This window comes from Geotrypetes seraphini, chromosome 4 (assembly GCF_902459505.1).
Source record: "Geotrypetes seraphini chromosome 4, aGeoSer1.1, whole genome shotgun sequence".
Classification (NCBI taxonomy): Eukaryota; Metazoa; Chordata; class Amphibia; order Gymnophiona; family Dermophiidae; genus Geotrypetes; species Geotrypetes seraphini.
The window spans coordinates 291,758,668-291,777,217 of record NC_047087.1 but is presented as its reverse complement, the minus strand read 5'-3'; the positions used below and the strand labels follow the sequence as shown (position 1 = coordinate 291,777,217).

Genomic DNA, 18,550 nt, shown 5'->3' with positions numbered 1-18,550 from the left:
CTTGAGGGAGTACAGAGAAGAGCAACTAAACTGATAAAGGGAATGGAAAATCTCTCATATACCGACAGATTAAAGCAGTTAGGACTTTTCTCCCTGGAAAAGCGGAGACTTAGAGGAGACATGATAGAAACCTTCAAGATCCTGAAGGGCATAGAAAAAGTAGACAGGGACAGATTTTTCAAATTAAGGGGCACCACAAGTACAAGGGGGCACTCGGAGAAACTGAAAGGGGACAGGTTTAGAACAAACGCTAGGAAGTTCTTTTTCACTCAGAGGGTGGTGGATACATGGAACGCGCTTCCAGAGGCTGTTGTAGACAAGAAAACATTAAATGGTTTCAAAGAAGGTTTGGATAGATTCCTAGAAGAAAAAGGGATTGAAGGGTATAGATAGGTATAGACCACTACTCAGGAAATGGGCTTGATGGGCCGCCGCAGGAGCGGACCGCTGAGCAGGATGGACCTATGGTCTGCCTCAGCGGAGGCAACTTCTTATGTTCTTAACACCTTTAGCTGGCATTATATGTAGATATTCAGTGACACTGGGTAGATAATACTGAAGAAGTGACAAATTTTCTGGAGGGCAGTGATATTTATCCACTATACTATCCAGAAAACTATCTGTATAATGTTAGAAGATCAAAAATTTGTCCTCCTTTTATCCAGAGAGTGGTCTGAATATTGCCACAAGGGTGATAATTCTACAACGGCATATTTATGTATAGATACCCAGAGGGTGTCTGATCACCTCAGTCTATAAAGAAGGCACCTACTTTTCTATATAGCACATTAGTGTAATTGAATTTATATCTTCTGTTCTTATATGTCTGTATGTTCTTAGGCATGCCAAAGTGATTGCAGTTGTCACAATTGTTTCATCATACACGGATTCCCCTCGTTAAAAGGCGTTATCTATGCTGGAAAATTAGGGAAATCTCTTTTCTTCAAAATCACCGAGCTTTGGAATAACCTTCCTACCCAGCTGCGGAATATGGGTTCCTTCCAATTATTCCGAAAACATCTGAAAACTTGGCTATTCTCAAAAATGTAAATTTCGCTGCTCTCTTTATAATCACTAATTCTTATTATGTTTTTTTCCTTAACTTTAAAGTACAAATAAACCGTGCCGAGCTCTATCTTTATAGAGAGGATGCAGTATATAAGCTTAAGGTTTAGTTTAGTTTAGTTTAAATAACAGACCCTACACAGGCCGTGTTTTGGCAAACTTTGCCTTCCTCAGGGGTCCTTAAAGAAATGAAACCGGAAATTAAGCTATAAAAAAATCTCATAGTGAAAATATGAGGTCTGTTCAAAAAGTTCCAGGACTGATTTTATAAAAAATTATTTAAAAATCTTATTTCATAGGGTCCCCTTCAAAGTACTGTACTCCCCTTCCCTACATATACACTTTTCCCAAGGTCATTTCCACTTCTGGAAAGAGTCCTTAAATGCATCTTCAGGAATGCGTCAAATTTTGCTTTCTGTCTTCATTGGTGTCAAATCGCTTTCCTTTCAGCGTGAATTTAAGTTTAGGAAACAAGAAGAAGTCGGCAGGGGGCCAAGCCAGGAGAGTCAGGTGGCTGGAGAAGAACCATCATTGCGTTTTTGCACAAAATTCACAAATTTTGACGCATTCAAAACACCTTCCACGACTCATGCCATGTTCCCCATAAGCCACTTTCAACACTGTAAGTTTTCTGTAGCGGTCTTACCCAATTAAAACTTCACTCTGTAGCGCTGCGCATGGAGGTCGCACATGATGAAAAATAGCCGATCAGGAAAACACTTTCCCTAAAACTGCTGTAGCTTGGAGATGAAAACAGATATTAACAAACGGAGAAAAGGAGGTTGTGAGGTTTCAAGTGATTCAACGCCGCCTAGTGCATCTCAAAAGAACTTCCCATTGGCGCACAATTCAAATTGTCCTGGAACTTTTTGAACAGACCTCGTATGTGGAGTGCAAAAATTAGCGATGGAATATAATGAGATAAAATATAAAGAGATATGGAACATTTGTTAGTGAAAGCAAAAGATCCTACATACCTCTAAAGATTAAAAAAAAAAAAATGTATGAGTGAATGAGTAGGTAATGCAATAAAATGAATGCAGCAAAGTTTGCTGAAACACGGCCTGTGTAGGGTCTGTTCTTTACCACAAATATTGTGAGCAATCAGTGTATGATGAAATAATAGTGACAGTTGCAGTCACTTTGACATGGACTCTTTGGGGTCCGTTTCTTAAAGCATGCTAACCGATGTAGCACGCGCTATATGATATGGCATTTTAGCATTTAGTGCGCGCTAAATCAGTTAGCGCACCTTAATAAAAGAACCCCTTTGTGTTTTAAAACTTAGGGCTCCTTTTACTAAGGTGCGCTAGCGTTTTTAGCGCACGCAGGAAATTACCACGCGCTACGCTTCTAGAACTAACGCCAACTCGATGCTGGCGTTAAGGTCTAGCGCGCATGGCAATGTAGCGTGCACTATTCCGCGTGTTAAAGCCCTCGCACGCCTTAGTAAAAGGAGCCCTTAGTTGTTATTATATGATATTTTTAAGTACAATAAACATTTACATCATGCGTTTCTTGGTATATCCAGCAACTATTTTTCCACCTTTTGTTGTCTTTGTATTTATCAGTATTATTGTGGAACAGAAGTCTTTTTAATTTTGTTTTACATTACATTAGTGATTTCTATTCCGCCATTACCTTGCGGTTCAAGGCGGATTACACAAGAGTTGTCAGGAGGTTACAAGAGTTGTAACATTACATAAGAATTGTCGAGAACTTAAGAATTACATAAGAATTGTCGAGAACTTAAGGAGCAACATGTTGGGTAATTAGAAACATTTTAGATTAGATATGGGTGGAGTGTGTGGTAGGTGGAGTTAGGGAAGGAACTGGTCGTGTTAAACAGGTTTTATGTGTTTTTTGAAGAGTAGGGTTTTAGTTTCTTTTTTGAAGGTTTTGTAGTCTATGGTCGTAGATAGCAGATTGGTGATTTGTCTGCTTTGGTGGCCATTAGGTTGTCATATAATAATAATAATAATAATTTTATTCTTATATACCGCCAAAGCCATGAAAGTTTGAGGCGGTTTACAACAAGAAGCGCTGGACAATCAGCGAGTTTTCCTCTTTTGACATTTTTGGTTGGTGGGTGTGTGAATAGTGAGTGGGTTCTCCTGTGCCTGGTTGAGGTGGATTGAGTGAGTCGGTTGTTCCAGTAGGTTGGGCTTTCTCCATTAATAGCTTTGTATAGTAGGCAGTAGAATTTGAAGTGTACTCTTGCTTGTATTGGGAGCCAGTGTGAGTCTGTGATGTGATCATATTTTTTCAATGAGTAGATGAGTCTTAGAGCTGTATTTTGTATTGTTTGTAATTGCTTTATCATGGTTGCTGGGCAGGGGAGTTTGTGTTTTGAGTTTGTGCTTAGGCATGGCCATTATTCCAGCCATAGAGCTGGTGTGATATTCCTAAATTCCAGTAATATGTCTGCAACTTACAGTATTCCATATGTTGCATATGAAAATGTGCATCCCACCCACACTCCACCTAGAGTCTCCCCATGTTAATGCCCACCTGTAAAAAGCGCATAATACAGAATAGTACATAGGTATGTATCTGACATATTCAGTTACAGTTTATTTAGGATTTAATATACTGTTTTAGCAGGGGTAGGCAATTCCAGTCCTCGAGAGCCGGAGCCAAGTCAGATTTTCAGGATATCCACAATAAATATGCATGAGATAGATTTGCTTCTCAAGGAGGCAGTACATGCAAATCCATCTCATACATATTCATTGTGGAGATCCTGAGCTGGCTCCAGCTCTCGAGGACCGGAATTGCCTACCCCTGTGCTATAGGAACGTGTCATCATAGTGGTTTGTAATAAAATCATCTAAAATAAATTAAAAAGCAATATAAGAATTAGTTGAAATAAAAGAATAGTTACAATTTCCATGGGACAGAAATAACATGGCCATAATGCAGGGGCCCTCCAGTCCTCGAGGTCCACAGCCCAGCCAGGTTTTCAGGATTTTCACAATGGAACGGGGGCTGTGATTTGGCACCATGAGACTTCATTTGTGGCTACCCAGGGATTTAATCCTTATTTTATATCTTATTTCAGTCCTTCTTCCAGTACTTTCCAATCAGCCACTAGATGCTGTCATTCCATATGAACACTACATCTGCGGCGGGCCTAGTTCCAGCTGACCTGGGCAGTGGAAACCTTGAACTAGGAATCACATCAAAGCCCTCCCACACAATGGCGTGCTGTCACTGAGTCATCCGACTGTTCACCTTATTCCTCTTTTCTTTTTTTTTTTTTATATATCTTTATTCATTTTAAAGCTAACAATAAGTGCAACAAATTATACAAACATTTTACACTTTAAACAGCACTTAAATTCTATCAAATTATATTTCATAACAAATACATGTCTCTTCCCCCCCTTTTATACACACAAAAATTGCAATCCTTATTCCTCTTTAATTCTTTTTAGGATTGTCAATAATAAAGAGAAACTAAATTGGCCTTTAATGTAGCAGTTAAAATGTCTTATTGGTGCTGTGACCTAGTAAAGTCTTTACAGGGAAGGGAAGTGACTTGCAGACAACCACAGTGGCTAATATCGGGGCTGATGCGAGAATACACCAGTCCTGTGCTGTGAAAAAAATGTGCTCTGGGTTCAACAGGTTTTACAGTAAACTTCAAATAAACTGGCAACAGAATGCATGCGGTAGAATATTCCCAATGGGAGGGAAATTTTTACAATAATAACCCAGAGGGTAAAACCGTAGAAGGTCTGCTCTATCTGGCTCACCAAATGTGGACGAGTCCCATAGGCATTGAGGATCCACACCTGTTAAAACAAGAGAGACATTTAAGTGCTGAAACACTGAGCAAAAGTTTTGTGATCACTGTTAGTTCACATGAATATGCAGAAGCAAGATTCAGCAAATAGGTTTTTTTTAGGTGACACCTTTTTTATGGGACTAATTTAACAGATCTGTTGATTAAGTCCAGGCAAACTATTATCCATTCAAACTTTAGCCAGACATAGGAGACAGTACGGTGGACATTCTCAGCGAGTGGTTATACTTTGGACAGAAACTGTGTCTAGTTAACTTTGGACCAGAGGATTTGGGCTGAACATCTGGATGAAACTCACCCAAAGTTGCCTGGTTAACATTATCCAAACAAGCTTGGTGGAATATCAGCCTCTATGCTATATCCGTGGTATCACACTTTTTATTTATTTTCGAATTGTATTTAATCCATTCCCCCCCCCCCTCCTCTTCATCAGTGTTTTTACGTCATAATTGTCTTTAATGTCCTGTTTGGTGGAAATTTTTTATTTTTTCTATTTTTAATTTTGTAAATCGCATTGGATTTTGGATACTGCGATTATATCAAATATTTTAAATAAACTTGAAACTTAAACTTGAAAAACTTTCCACTAGGGCCTTGCAATTAACACAAGACTCATCATTACCCCTTTGGGAACATGTCTGTTTCAAAGCCTGCTATTTTGGGAATTTTTTTTATAGACCAGAAGGATCTCAGCAAGTTGATTAGAGCTGAATTTTTTTTCTTTTAAAAAAAGAGCAGTTTGCTAGTTGCATTTACAGTAAGAAGGTCACCAGGCTGGAAATAGTTCTCTTTTGCAATGGTTACTTCGTTAGTCTGCGTGTCAGAACTCCATATTCATACTTTCAGCTCATCCCTTTTTTATTCCAAAATGTTGTTGCCCCCTTGGTTTTGTTCTTACAAGTTTCATGTGAAAACCAGCAAGAACATTTTATTTTATTTCCCACACACACCCCTTCCTCTTTTATGAAGCCACGTTAGGGTTTTTTTTTAAATCGCAGGCGTGAAAGCTCCAACGCTCATAGGAATTCTTTGAGCATTGGAGCTTTTACTGCTGCGGTCTGTGAAAAAACCCCAACATGGCTTCATAAAAAAAAGGGGGGGAGGTATTTTTTTGCCTTTTATCCCCAAGATTAGCCCTGTACAGGGAAAGGTCAAAGCCTTATTAGTTATACAAAATGAAATGCTAATCCTATGTGTTTTGAAGGCATGAGATAATTGAACAGGTTATCCCTTCTTGTAGACCTTCAAATGTCAGAATGTGGCATTTCATTAATAAAATAAAATAACCTTCTGAAATCAGAGGTTATTTTTCAGAGGTCCCTCCTTTTCTTCATACTCTAGCTCGGCTGGCTTCTCTGGAATGTGGTAAATTTTAGACCAGGATAATGTTCAGCTTTATGTAATCTGTAGTTTTATGCTTTTAGCCAAATACTTGGCATTATCGGGTTTTTTAAATAAACAATCAGTTTCATGGACCTTCAGCTCTGCTCCCAGCCTCACAAGATCAGGAGAAAAGAACTGGGCTCAGGTTTCCTGCTCAGTACTCATCAACTTAAAAGGAGAAATTTCATACAAGTTCCTTAAAAATACCTGTTTTATAAAAGGGAACACAGGCTGCTAAAATGATACCAGTTGCACACAATTTTTTTTTTTGCCCAAATTTGCACCTGCTCTGAATATGTAGCATAGAAACATGATGGCAGATAAAGGCCAAATGGCCCATCCAGTCTGCCCATCCGCAGTAACCATTATCTCTTCCTATCTCTAAGACAGAGGTAGGGAACTCTGGTCCTTGAGAGCCATATTCCAGTCGGGTTTTCAGGATTTCCCCAATGAATATGCATTGAAAGCAGTGCATGCAAATAGATCTCCTGCATATTCATTGGGGAAATCCTGAAAATCCAACTGGAATACGGCTCTCGAGGACCGGAGTTCCCTACTCCTGCTCTAAGAAATCCCACGTGCCTATCCCAGGCTTTCTTGAAATCCAACACAGTACCACCTCTTCTGGGAGACTGTTCTACACATCTACCAACCTTTCTGTAAAAAAATATTTCCTTAGATTACTCCTGAGCCTATCACCTCTTAACTTCATCCTAAGCCCTCTCATTCAGGAGCTTCCTTTCAATGAAAGAGATTTGCCTCATGCACATTTATGCCATGTAGGTATTTAAACATCTCTATCATGTGAATGTGTCCATATAATATACATACAAGGGCATGTGCATATGTATGCCACTTCTCTGCCTCCACAGTACCCAAAGTATGCCACCTGTGTGCAGATTGTACAAAATTAGGAGCAATATTTTTGGCATGTGTACTGTTTTAGGCATGGATATCTCATGCAATTTTATAAGAGCCTTTTATATGATACCCCCCCCCCCCCCCACCCAAGATTTACATGTGGAAAAACATCATAAAATTACCTCCATGGGCAAATTCAAGAAAGAGAGCCCCAAGAACCTATATAAATGACCAGAATCTTGGCATATATGGATGCACACACTCAATTCCAGCTATGCCCTAGCCCAGGGCTGCCCAAGTCCGGTCCTTGAGATCTACCGGCAGGCCAGGTTTTCTGGATATCCACAATGAATATGCATGAGAGAGATTTGCCTGCACTGCCTTCTTGGTATGCAAATCTCTCTCATGCATATTCATTGTGGAGCTCCTGAAAACCTGGCCTGCCGGTAGATCTCGAGGACCGGACTTGGGCAGCCCTGCCCTAGCTTATGAACTGGTATCTAAAGGTGACGGCGCATAGTTTAAAGATATGTTGGTAGGGTCTGGACAGACCATGGGCGGGGCACCCAGTTATACATATGGAGGGGCATTAAGTCCAAATAGATGTTTCCATTCAAAGTTGGAGAAGCCTAGTTGTCAGTGCAGTGGACCCCTGAGAAGGGGACCCAGGCCCATGTCCCACTCTAGAACACTTGTGGTAGAAAGTGTGTGCCTACCCAAACCTTCTGCGCTGACATAAAGGTGACACCTGCAGGCATAAGGGCTATTGGGGTTGTAGATGGGTGGGTGTAGTAGGTTTTGGAGGGCTCCTCATACAATGTAAGGGGGTTATTGTGAGATGTACACCTGGGACCTTTTATGTGAAGTTCACTGCGGTTCCCTCTAAGGTGCCCCAGTGCTCTGCTGGGATGTCGGTGTGGCCAGACTACTACAAATGTGAATTGCATTATATTGTATTGTATTTACGGTATTTTATATACCGCTTGTACATGAGTATTAAGCAGTTTACAAAACCAAAACGAAAGGCACATTGAACTTCCCTCTCTGTCCCAAGTGGGCTCACAATCTAAAGTAAAGTGCCTAAGAGAAAACATCACTAGAAAAATAAAAAGATAAAATGCTAGCCTCTCCCAGTGGCATAGTAAGGGGGAGGGCAGGGGGTGGACTGTCTTGGATGGGGGCACCGACACTTCTCCGCCCCACCACACCATACTTGCGCCCTCCCTTACCTGCCCCCTGTACCTCTTTAAAAATCTTCGCTGGCATGAGTAACTGTTCTAGCCTGATGCTCACACCAGCTTGGCTCCCTCTGAAATTACTTCCAGGTCGTAGGGTCAGGAAGTGACATCAGAGGGAACGCCAGCAAGAGCAGCAGGCCGGAGAAGCTGCTCGCGCAGGCAAAGATTTAGAGGTATGGGGGTGGGAGGAGGCAAAGAGGAGGGCTTGGGGGACGTCACAACCCCAGGTGCCTCCTATCCTCACTACATCATTGGCCCCTCCTACTTCCCAATGGCTTATTTTGTGCGTTTTGCATTCGGACATTTTGCTTTTTGGAAAATGGTTAAAAAAGACAGATGCACTGAGGGCCAGTAGACTTAAAAAGGTCAGTGCCCCCTCAAAAAAGATGGTTTGTGGTTTTGAAAATGGCCATTTTGGATGCACTTCTAAACTTAGATGTCATATCAAAAATGCCTCTCTGTATATTCAAGAGTGAGAAGAGATTGAGAGGGGACATGATTGAAACATTCAAGGTACTGAAGGGGATAGACTTAGTAGATAAGGACAGGTTGTTCACCCTCACTAAGGTTATGAGAACGAGAGGGCACTCTCTAAAGTTAAAAGGGGATAGATTCCGTACAAACGTAAGGAAGTTCTTCTTCACCCAGAGAGTGGTAGAAAACTGGAACGCTCTCCCGGAGTCTGTCATAGGGGAAAACACCCTCCAGGGATTCAAGACAAAGTTAGACAAGTTCCTGCTGAACCAGAACATACACAGATAAGGCTAGATTCAGGGCACTAAGGGCCACCGCGTGAGCGGACTGCTGGACACGATGGACCACTGGTCTGACCCAGCAGCGGCAATTCTTATGTTCTTATGTTAAGTGAAGCTATTTGGAAGGCAAATCTGTAAAGGAGAAGCTAAAATTAGGTACATCTGTGCCCAACTTTAGGTGAACTACAGTAATTTTATAGGCGCCTGTTATAAAAAAAAAGAAGTTACCCTTCCAGATAAATTTTACTACTCTAAAACAACTATCCCTCTGTTGCTGGCCATACAGTTAATGAGAATCGTCCCCCTGTTGCCGTTCTTCCCTTTAATCTGTTGCTCTATACTTCTTATATATGAATTTGCATCCTTGATGCCCATCATTTCCCATGCTACCGTGCTCAGTACTGAGGAAACATTGGGGAAAAAGACCCTTAGGTGACCCTCAGGAGGGGCATTGTGCTGAACTGTGCAAAAAGTGCATATTTTCCTGTCAGCACAAATAATACCTTTGCACGAGGACTTCATCTTTGCCCTAGAAGCTGGCAAACACCTGCCGACTGTGACAAATGGTGGATGTTCTATTTTGGGACATTCCAAGAAATGATTGGGCCACAAGAAAGCCACAATGTCAGGTCAAGATGACATGGTCAAAATGACATGATCTGTAAATAAAGCTGCTGGCAATCTTCAAGCATGATTAGGAGGGGGGAGTGAGGGTGCCCACCCTCAGAGATTATTGACCTTAGTATTAAGAATGCATTGTCGGGGAAAATAGAGAAGTCATATTTGACACCAAGTGACACCATGCTTCATTATGACTCAACTGCCATTATGTATACCATCCAATCATTAAAAATGGACAAGTGTGACCATCCAATAGAAATTAAGTATGTAATTAGTAGCTATGCAAGTCTCCGGACCCCAGGCTACTAAGTTCCTAAAACATGTACTCTTGCTTTTTCTCCTTAAATTTGTTGTTCTGTATATCTGCTGTATGTGAAGTTGTAACCTGGTTGCTAAACCTCTCATCTAATATAATAAAATGCTAGGCCGCGCATGCGCAGTTCCATAGCGTGCGTCCGTTTTCCGTGAGATGTACAGCATCTCAGACCGAAACACTCTCTCTCCTCCCCCGAGACGGATGTCGGACACGGCGGCTGTCGGCCCGTGCTGTTTTTTGATCTGCCCTGCTCCTTGCCTGAAGTCCTCTCTCCTCCCCCGAGGCTGATGTCGGACGCGGCGGCTGTCTCCCCCGAGGCGGATGATCTTATGGGAATCAATGTTCTTCGCTCTGCCCTGCTCCTTGCCTTACTATATTTTTAAGTTGAAAGACCAGGCAGCGGTTCCGCTCAGGATCCCCACCTGCGTCGGAAGTCCAATGCAGTCGGGGATCTTGAGAGGAGCCGCCGCCGCTGTGTCTTTCAACTTAAAAATATACTAAGGCAAGGAGCAGGGCAGAACGATCTTCAAAATGGCGGCAAATCGATCTCCGTTCCTCCGGGGGGGGGGGGTAGTCTGGGAGGAGAGGGATCGCGGCCACTCAGCGCCCCCACCGAGGAGCCCATCAACTTTCCGCTGTCCTGGACCCGACTCATTTGCCGCCCCCCCCCCTCTTCCCTTACCGCGGGCCCCACTGGCGATTTAAGCAGCGTGTCAGCACTCTTCACACGCTGCTTCGGGCCCTTCTACTGCCCTGATTTACTCTGGCACGTCCAGAGCAAATCAGGGCAGTAGAAGGGCCCGAAGCAGCGTGTGAAGAGTGCTGATACGCTGCTTAAATCGCCATGTGTAGTCGGGCCCGCGGGAAGGGAAGGGAAGGGGGGGCGACAAAGGACTCGGGCCCGCGTTTGTAGTCATGACTGTGGGAAGGGAAAGAGGGTAGAGGAAACGCTAATGCAGGCACAGGGAACTGGTGTGGGGGGAGGGAATGCAGCTTTGCACAGACAGACAGAGGGAGGAAGGAAGACAGAAAGACAAGAAGAAAGATACAGGGGCAGGTGCACAGGGAACTGGTGTGGGGGGAGGAAATGCTGCTTTGGACAGACAGACGGAGGAAGGGACACAGAAAGACAAGAAGAAAGACACAGGGGCAGGTGCGGGACAGCGGGAGTCGCGTCAGGAGGGGTGCGGGATGCCGCAGAGGGAACTTTTCCAATGGGTGCAACTGGGCGGCTGTCGGGAGCCTCTGATCACGGGCAGAGCAAGGTAAGTGTATCATAGGGATAAGAAGGAGGAGGTGGGGAGAAAAAGGAAGGGACGCCTACTGCTGGACAGGGGGAGAAGGAAAGAGGTGCTGATGGACAGGGGGGTGGTGAAGAAAAAGGAACGGAGGCCTAATGTTGGACAGGGGGAGAAGGAAGGTGCTGCTGGACAGGGGGGAGGTAAAACAAAGGGAGAAGGGCTGCTGCTGCATAAGGAGACCTGTGAAGGGGTGGTAGTGGACACAGGAAGGGAGAATGGACAGGGAGAGCAGGCAAGGGGTGGTGATGGACAGCCAAGGAAAAAGAAAGACAGAAAGAAAGAAAGCGGCTAAGGAGAGAGAGAGAGAAAGAAATAAAGAGAGAGACACACACACATATATTCTAGCACCCGTTAATGTAACGGGCTATAAGACTAGTGTGTATATAAACTTATTACCTGTTCTGGGCTCTTCTGGGAGGACGGGCTAGAAATTCGACTAAATAAATAAATAAAATATATTCAAAACAGCACTAACCATTAACATGCTGTTATTTCAACTCATTAGAAATGCTGATTTTGAACAACTCTAGTAAAGATAAACCAGTTGTTATACCCCTCATAAAAAACACTAAAGATTGATCTGTGTGTCCACTGGGTAAAGAGGAGGGTCGATACTTACAGATATGTTGTAGAAAATTAAGAGAACTGCAATGTTTTGCAATATCTTTTTCCGAGTACTGAGGGTTTTCCCTTTTCCTTCATGCGTGCAGAAGTGCTCTTTCAGAGAAATGTCAGAAACGCTGCTCCCGGGTAGCAAGTTCTTCTGGTCACTTTTTTCTAGGTCCACTAAATTTTTCATCTGCAGATTGCTCTCATTGGCCGGGCTGGAGTAACTGCTGTTGCACTCAGACGTGTTGCTCACTGTAGTCCGTAAACATTCGTTGGCTGGCTCTTCGGAGATGGAGAAGACCCATTCCCTGGCCATGCCATGATGCCTCTTACTATGTCCAGAATACAGAGCTTCAGTTATGAAAATATTTTGTCCTAGTACTTGGATGGTTTTGCAAAGAGAGAAGGAGAGGTCCAAGGGATGGAAATGACCATCAATATGCAAGAAGAAGATGGCCACCAAGGAGAAAATCGACACCATTAAGGGCCCACAGGAGCTCCCCAACAGAAGGGTTATATCCAGACTTCTGACCACGCTTTTGGAATTATCAGCACACGACGACCCTTTCTTGAACCTGTATGCAACAATGCCAGTCACAGAAGCAATGAACATAGTAGAAAGCAGTATGGAGCTGAAGATATAGTAGGTCTGCAATGCCTGAGGAACAGTTTCTGGTGATTTGGCAAGCACACCGAAAGAGATTAGCACGCCAAAGGTTGCTGAAATGGCAAGCGCTCCAAAAATCAGACCAATAAAGACCCCGCTGATATGGAAGCTGCCCTTGCTGTGTCCTCTGGATTCAGCAGTACACGCGGTTTGTCCAGCATTCTTCCATATAACGTACAGCATAGTAGAAGAAAAGAGACTGAACTCTATATTGAATGGGTACAAATAATCAGCTCCTTCATGGAATATGTGGCAAAGGTTCGTAGTGCAAACACAATTACTTGTGTTTGAATTAGGACCTGGGAAAATAAAAGTTATTTCATTAAGAATGAGGTGTTCAGCTTATAAAGGAAGTGATAGGTTTTGGCTACCAGAAAATAAAATTATTCATGCATATTTATATTTTCATGTGCTATTTATTATTTAAATATAGCAAACAATGAGCGTCCTTTTACATGTGGAAATAACAGCATTGACGGAGGTAGATTGCATGCAAGTGGTATTTTCAGAAAGTTGCTGTTTAAGGGCTCCTTTTACAAAGGTGCGTTAGGGCCTTAACGCGCGGAATAGCGTGCGCTAAATTGCCGCGCGGCTAGCCATTACCGCCTCCTTTTACACAGGCGGTAATATTTTTGCTAGCGCACGCTAATCATGTGCGTGCGCTAAAACCGCTAGCGCACCTTAGTAAAAAGAGCCCTAAATGTGTAGCTGGCTTGGGATGCAGAGGTAATAGATTGGGCATGGTTTGGGCAGGCTGAAAAAGGATATCTGTATTTCTAGTTTACAATGGGAAATATACCTATAGGTTCAGCAGATTCCTATAGATTCAGTGGATACCTAAAGATTCCTATAGAGATCCACTGATAGGATATAGATTCAGTGGATTCCTATAGATTCAGTGGATACCTATAGATTCCTATAGAGATCCACTGATAGGATATAGATTCAGTGATAGGATATAGATTCAGTGGATTCCTATAGATTTCTATACGTATCCATTGATAGGATATAGATCCAGTGAATTCCTATAGATTCAGTGGGTACCTATATATTCCTATAGGTATCCATTGATAGGATATAGATCCAGTGGTTTCCTATAGATTCAGTGGGTACCTATATATTCCTATAGGTATCCACTGATAGGATATAGATTCAGTGATAGATTATAGATTCAGCGAATTCCTATAGATTCTTATAGGTATCCATTGATAGCATATAAATCCAGTGGATTCCTATAGATTCAGTGGATACCTATAGATTCATTGATACAGATTCAGTGATAGGATATAGATTCAGTGTATTGGTTCACAGCTCCTCAGTATCTCTCCTCTCTCCCCACACTTCCCCCGGGCACTCCGCTTATTGGAAAAGTCTCTCTTATCTGTACCCTTCTCCTCTACAGCCAACTCCAGACTCCGTCCCTTCTACCTTGCTGCACCATATGCCTGGGACAAACTGCCTGACTCGATATGTCAAACTCTGTCTCTAGCAGTATTCAAATCCATACTCAAAGCCCACTTCTTTTGAAGATGCTTTCAGTTTCAAACTCCAAGCCACTTTCTACCCACCAACATCTGTCTCATCATTCCCTCTGTAATTCTTCCACCTGAGCACAGTGCATTGATGCACCTTCTTGTCCAGTTTGTCTGTCTTGATTAGATTGTAAGCTCTTTTGAGCAGGGACTGTCTCTTCTGTGTTTTGATGTACAGCACTGCGTAAGTCTAGTAGCGCTATAGAAATGATTAGTAGTTGTAGTAGTACAAGCTTAAAGGGCAGTTCTATAGTACAACTGGGCAGATGCACACATATAAGTGCTGAGATAATTGGCATTTGTGCGTATGGTTCATTACACACTATTCTATAATGTAGTGCATAAGTGCCTTAGCATGCAACTGCAAGGGGGGAGGGGCATAGGTGTATCTCCAACGTATGAACATAGGCCCTGATTCTATAAACGACAGCTAACAAGTAGGCACTTAGGAGCGCAAATGTCAATCATAAGATAGGCACCACTTATAGAATAGCTCCTAGCAGTGCCTTAAGCAATCTTAAGCACTGGTAGGCGCTGAAACCTTAGGCGCACTCTATGCCAGGGTTTTCTCAGCCTAAATGAGTGTGCCTAAGTCAAAACACGCCCAAGCTCCACCCATGCTAAACCCCCTAACCACGCCTACTTTCTAGTAGACGCCTACCTCGAAGTGGTAGGCACCTACCATCTAATAATTGTGATTTAATTGCAGTTTTCAATTAATGATGCTGATTAAGGCTAATTAGATCATTAAGTTAGGCGCACAGATCAGCTAAACGCGGCAATCTAGTAGGCGTCTTTTATAGACTCGGGGCCATAACTTATAGAATACACTTCCCCCTCCGTATTTGCGGTGGTTAGAGGCAAAGCCGGCCCGCAAATATTAAAAAACCGCGAATAATATTCGGGACGGTTCTGCCCCTAACCCCCACTTCCCCTGGCTATTTTAAGCCCTGAAAGCCCCCCCTTAAGCCTTACCTGGTGGTCTAGCGGGTTTTCAGGCAGGAGCGATCTTCCCACGCTCCTGCCCAGTGCAGATCGCTCACAGAAAATGGCTGCCTTGAGCTCCCGTAGTCTCTCGAGCCATTTCCTGTGAGCGTGGGAAGATAGCTCCTGCCCCGAAAACCCGCTAGACCACCAGGTAAGGCTTAAGGGGGGGGGGCTTACAGGGCTTAAAATAGCCAGAAAAATGAAAATGAATTTTTAAATTTAAAAGCGCAAATAAGCGAATCCATAGATATGAAATTCGCAAATATGGAGGGGGAACAAGTTATGTGCATTGCACGGTGCTCTTAAACACACCTGTTTATGCATATGACCTGGTTTAAGTGGTCATATGCATGAATAGGTACTCCAATTGGGTTTACTCTAGTATTTTATAAAAGGACTGGTGCACCCAGATATCTTTATAGAACAGGCACTCTCTGTGCTGCACTGGGAGGCCCTGTTCAGAATTGCCCCCTGAAATTGTAAGCCCTCTGGAGACTGGAAAACATCCCACTGTAGCTAGCTTTGAGCTGCAACTCGAAAAGGTGCTGAATGAAAACCTTGTTGCACTTTCTCTGTATTTGGATGTTTTGTACTTTACTGTATTTGTATTCTGTTCGGTTGTGACCTTTTTCACTTTCTTTTTTTTTTTTGTAAATCTTTACTGTATTTTCATGCATATAACGCGCGCGTTATACATGATTTTACAAACCGAGTATAACCATGCGCGTTATATTCGTGAGCGCGTTGTCCAAATTTTTTTTACATAGTTCCCCCCCCGACGTCCGATTCACCCTGCAGGACCGCTCGCACCCCCACAGCCTCCCCCCCCCATCATGGAGAAGCTGCCTACCGTTGTCTTGCTGCTTCCTCTGCCGGCGGTCCTGCCCCTTCTCTGAGCCCTGCATCTGCGCTGCTTCCTCTTCTGGCGGTCCCGCCCTTTCTCTGACGTCAGAGAAAGGGCGGGACCGCCGGAAGAGGAAGCAGCGCAGACGCAGGGCTCAGAGAAGGGGCGGGACCACCGGCAGAGGAAGCAGCAGGACAACGGTAGGCAGCTTCTCCATGATGGGGGGGGGTGGGAGGCTGTGGGGGTGCAAGTGGTCCTTCGGGGTGGGGATGGGGGTGCGGGTGCAAGTGCGAGCGGTCCTTCGGGGTGGGGATGCGAGCAATCCTGCGGGGGGGTGAATCAGATATCGGGGGGGGGCATCAGGCTTTCAGGGTGGGGACAGGACTTTAAGGGGGGACAGGACTTCAAGGGGGAGAGGAGAGTCGGGGCGGCGAGAGGAGAGTCGGGGCGGGCGAAAGGAGAGTTGGGGCAGCCAGAGGAGTCGGGGCGGGCGAAAGAAGAGTCGGGGCGGCCAGAGGAGAGTCGGGCAGCGACGGGAGAGTCGGGGCGGCATGCGCGGTATATGGGTGTGCGCGCTATATAAAAATTTATTTACATAAATTACAGTTTCCCGCGCGCTATACCCGTGTGCGCGTTTTACACGGGTGCGCGGTATATGAGTGAAAATACGGTTTTAAAATGTTTATCATTTTAAAGCCAAAAATAAGTGCAACATATTATACAATCATTTACACTTTAACAGTACTTAAATTCAATCAGAATTATATTCCATGACAAAATACATATATCATCCCCCTCTTCTACTTATCCAAAAATTTGCACTCAAAATAAAAAAAAAAATCTTCCCACCCCCCACCTTGGATGTGTATTATGGAAAGGGGAAATTCAATAATCACTCCTTAAAGAATTTTGTCAATGGCTCCCAAATATTCATAAACTTCCTATAATGTCCCTGTTCCATTTTGTGACCTTTTTCACTTTCAATAAACATATGTTTAAAAAAAAAAGAAAACATTTTTGGACTGGCAGATAATAAAATGTTTTTAATTCCATCCGCTACAAAGACAACAGAGCAGCGCTGGCCCCATTTTCTCGGTCCACACAGAATATAACCAAAAATGTTTATCTTACTGTGTTGGGGTTTCAGACTTTCTTTCTTATGAGTATCGTATATCTCTTCCAGCTGTTTCATGGATTCATCTAGTACCACACTCATCCACATAAGAATATTTGTAGCTAAAGTGTGCATCAACCCAAACCTGCAGGACAGAAAAAGGAACTTTAAAACATGCTCAGAGTGACTGGTATAATTTGGTAACTCTGTGGCTGGAGGATGGTTTACATAGAAACATAATGGCAGATAGAAGCCAAATGGTCCATCTAGTCTGCCCGTCCACAGCATCCACTATCTCCTCCTCTCCCTATTGGCTTAGGCTCTTTACATCTGCATTGTGAGGTCACAGAGCTTTATGGTTATAGAAACATAGTAACATGATGGCAGATAAAGGCCAAATGGCCCATCTAGTCTGCCCATCCGCACTAACCATTATCTTTTTCTCTCTCCGAGGGATCCCACGTGCCTCTCCCAAGCCCTTTTGAATTTAGACACAGTCTGTCTCACCACCTCTTCTGGGAGACTGTTTCACGTATCTACACCCTTTCTGTAAAAAAGTATTTCCTTAGATTACTCCGGAGCCTATCACCTCTTCACTTCATCCTATGCCCTCTCATTGCAGAGTTTCCTTTCAAATGAAAGGCTCGACTCATGCACATTTATATTACATAGGTATTTAAACGTCTCTATCATACCTCCCCTCTCCCGGCTCTCCTCTAAAGTATACAGATTGAAATCTTTAAGTCTGTCCTCATACGGCTTATGATGATACCATTTTAGTAGCCTTCCTCTGGACCGACTCCATCCTTTTTATATCTTTTTGAAGGTGCGGCCTTTCAGGAATAGCCTTGAAAATAAACCCTCAGCTTGCACCATGGTTGCAACTGAGCAGTTTAACAGAAAGCTTCAGCGGTTTTCCTCAGAGACAGAAGGAGTCTGAAGATGGCAGGCTGAGTCCGGGTGAGTGTTAGGCAGAGATCTGTCTTGGACTGGTGTCCAGAGGATTCTGAAGTGCTCCTCTCCCAGGAGGAGTTATTTAGCCCCCTAGGTCTAGCATTCCAGCCTGCTCACGCCTGGCTGTTTCATGTGTTACATGTTTGTATGATCTTATGTCTTGACGGCCCAGTGGAATCCAGACCAGAATGGCTGGAATATCTCTTCTCTGCCTCTGGCCTTACCCTTTGCTGGTTCACTGTTTGTTTACCTGCTGTCCAGTTTGCTGCATCTTTATACCCAGGTCCTGCCTGCTGGTGTTCTTTACCTGGCGATTCCTAACCTGTGTGTGTGCTTTGTTTGCCATGTTTTCTCGTTTCAGGTCCTCAACTCCAAATGCCTCCTTAGAGGCACATTAACTCCTAATGTTCTATCCATCCCCCTCCCTCCTTTATATTTTTTTAACTCAGTGCATTTTATTCCACCTCTTGTACCTTCCTGTTCCACTAAAGAGAC

The 18,550-nt window shown here is 43.6% G+C and overlaps 1 protein-coding gene across 2 annotated transcripts in view; it reads right to left on the bottom strand.

Annotated features, from left to right (window-relative positions):
• Nucleotides 1–4,332: 4,332 nt before the first annotated feature.
• The window catches only part of LOC117359879 (proton channel OTOP2-like), a 40,828-nt gene continuing 26,610 nt past the window's right edge, over nucleotides 4,333–18,550 (bottom strand). For both annotated transcript variants that reach the window (XM_033943290.1, XM_033943291.1), the window contains 3 exons: nucleotides 17,119–17,246; nucleotides 11,968–12,923; nucleotides 4,333–4,862 (listed from right to left, as the gene is read on the bottom strand). In XM_033943290.1, coding sequence (XP_033799181.1) covers nucleotides 4,689–4,862; nucleotides 11,968–12,923; nucleotides 17,119–17,246 — 1,258 coding nt within the window. In that variant the 3' untranslated portion in view covers nucleotides 4,333–4,688. The remainder of the gene's footprint in view (nucleotides 4,863–11,967; nucleotides 12,924–17,118; nucleotides 17,247–18,550) is intronic.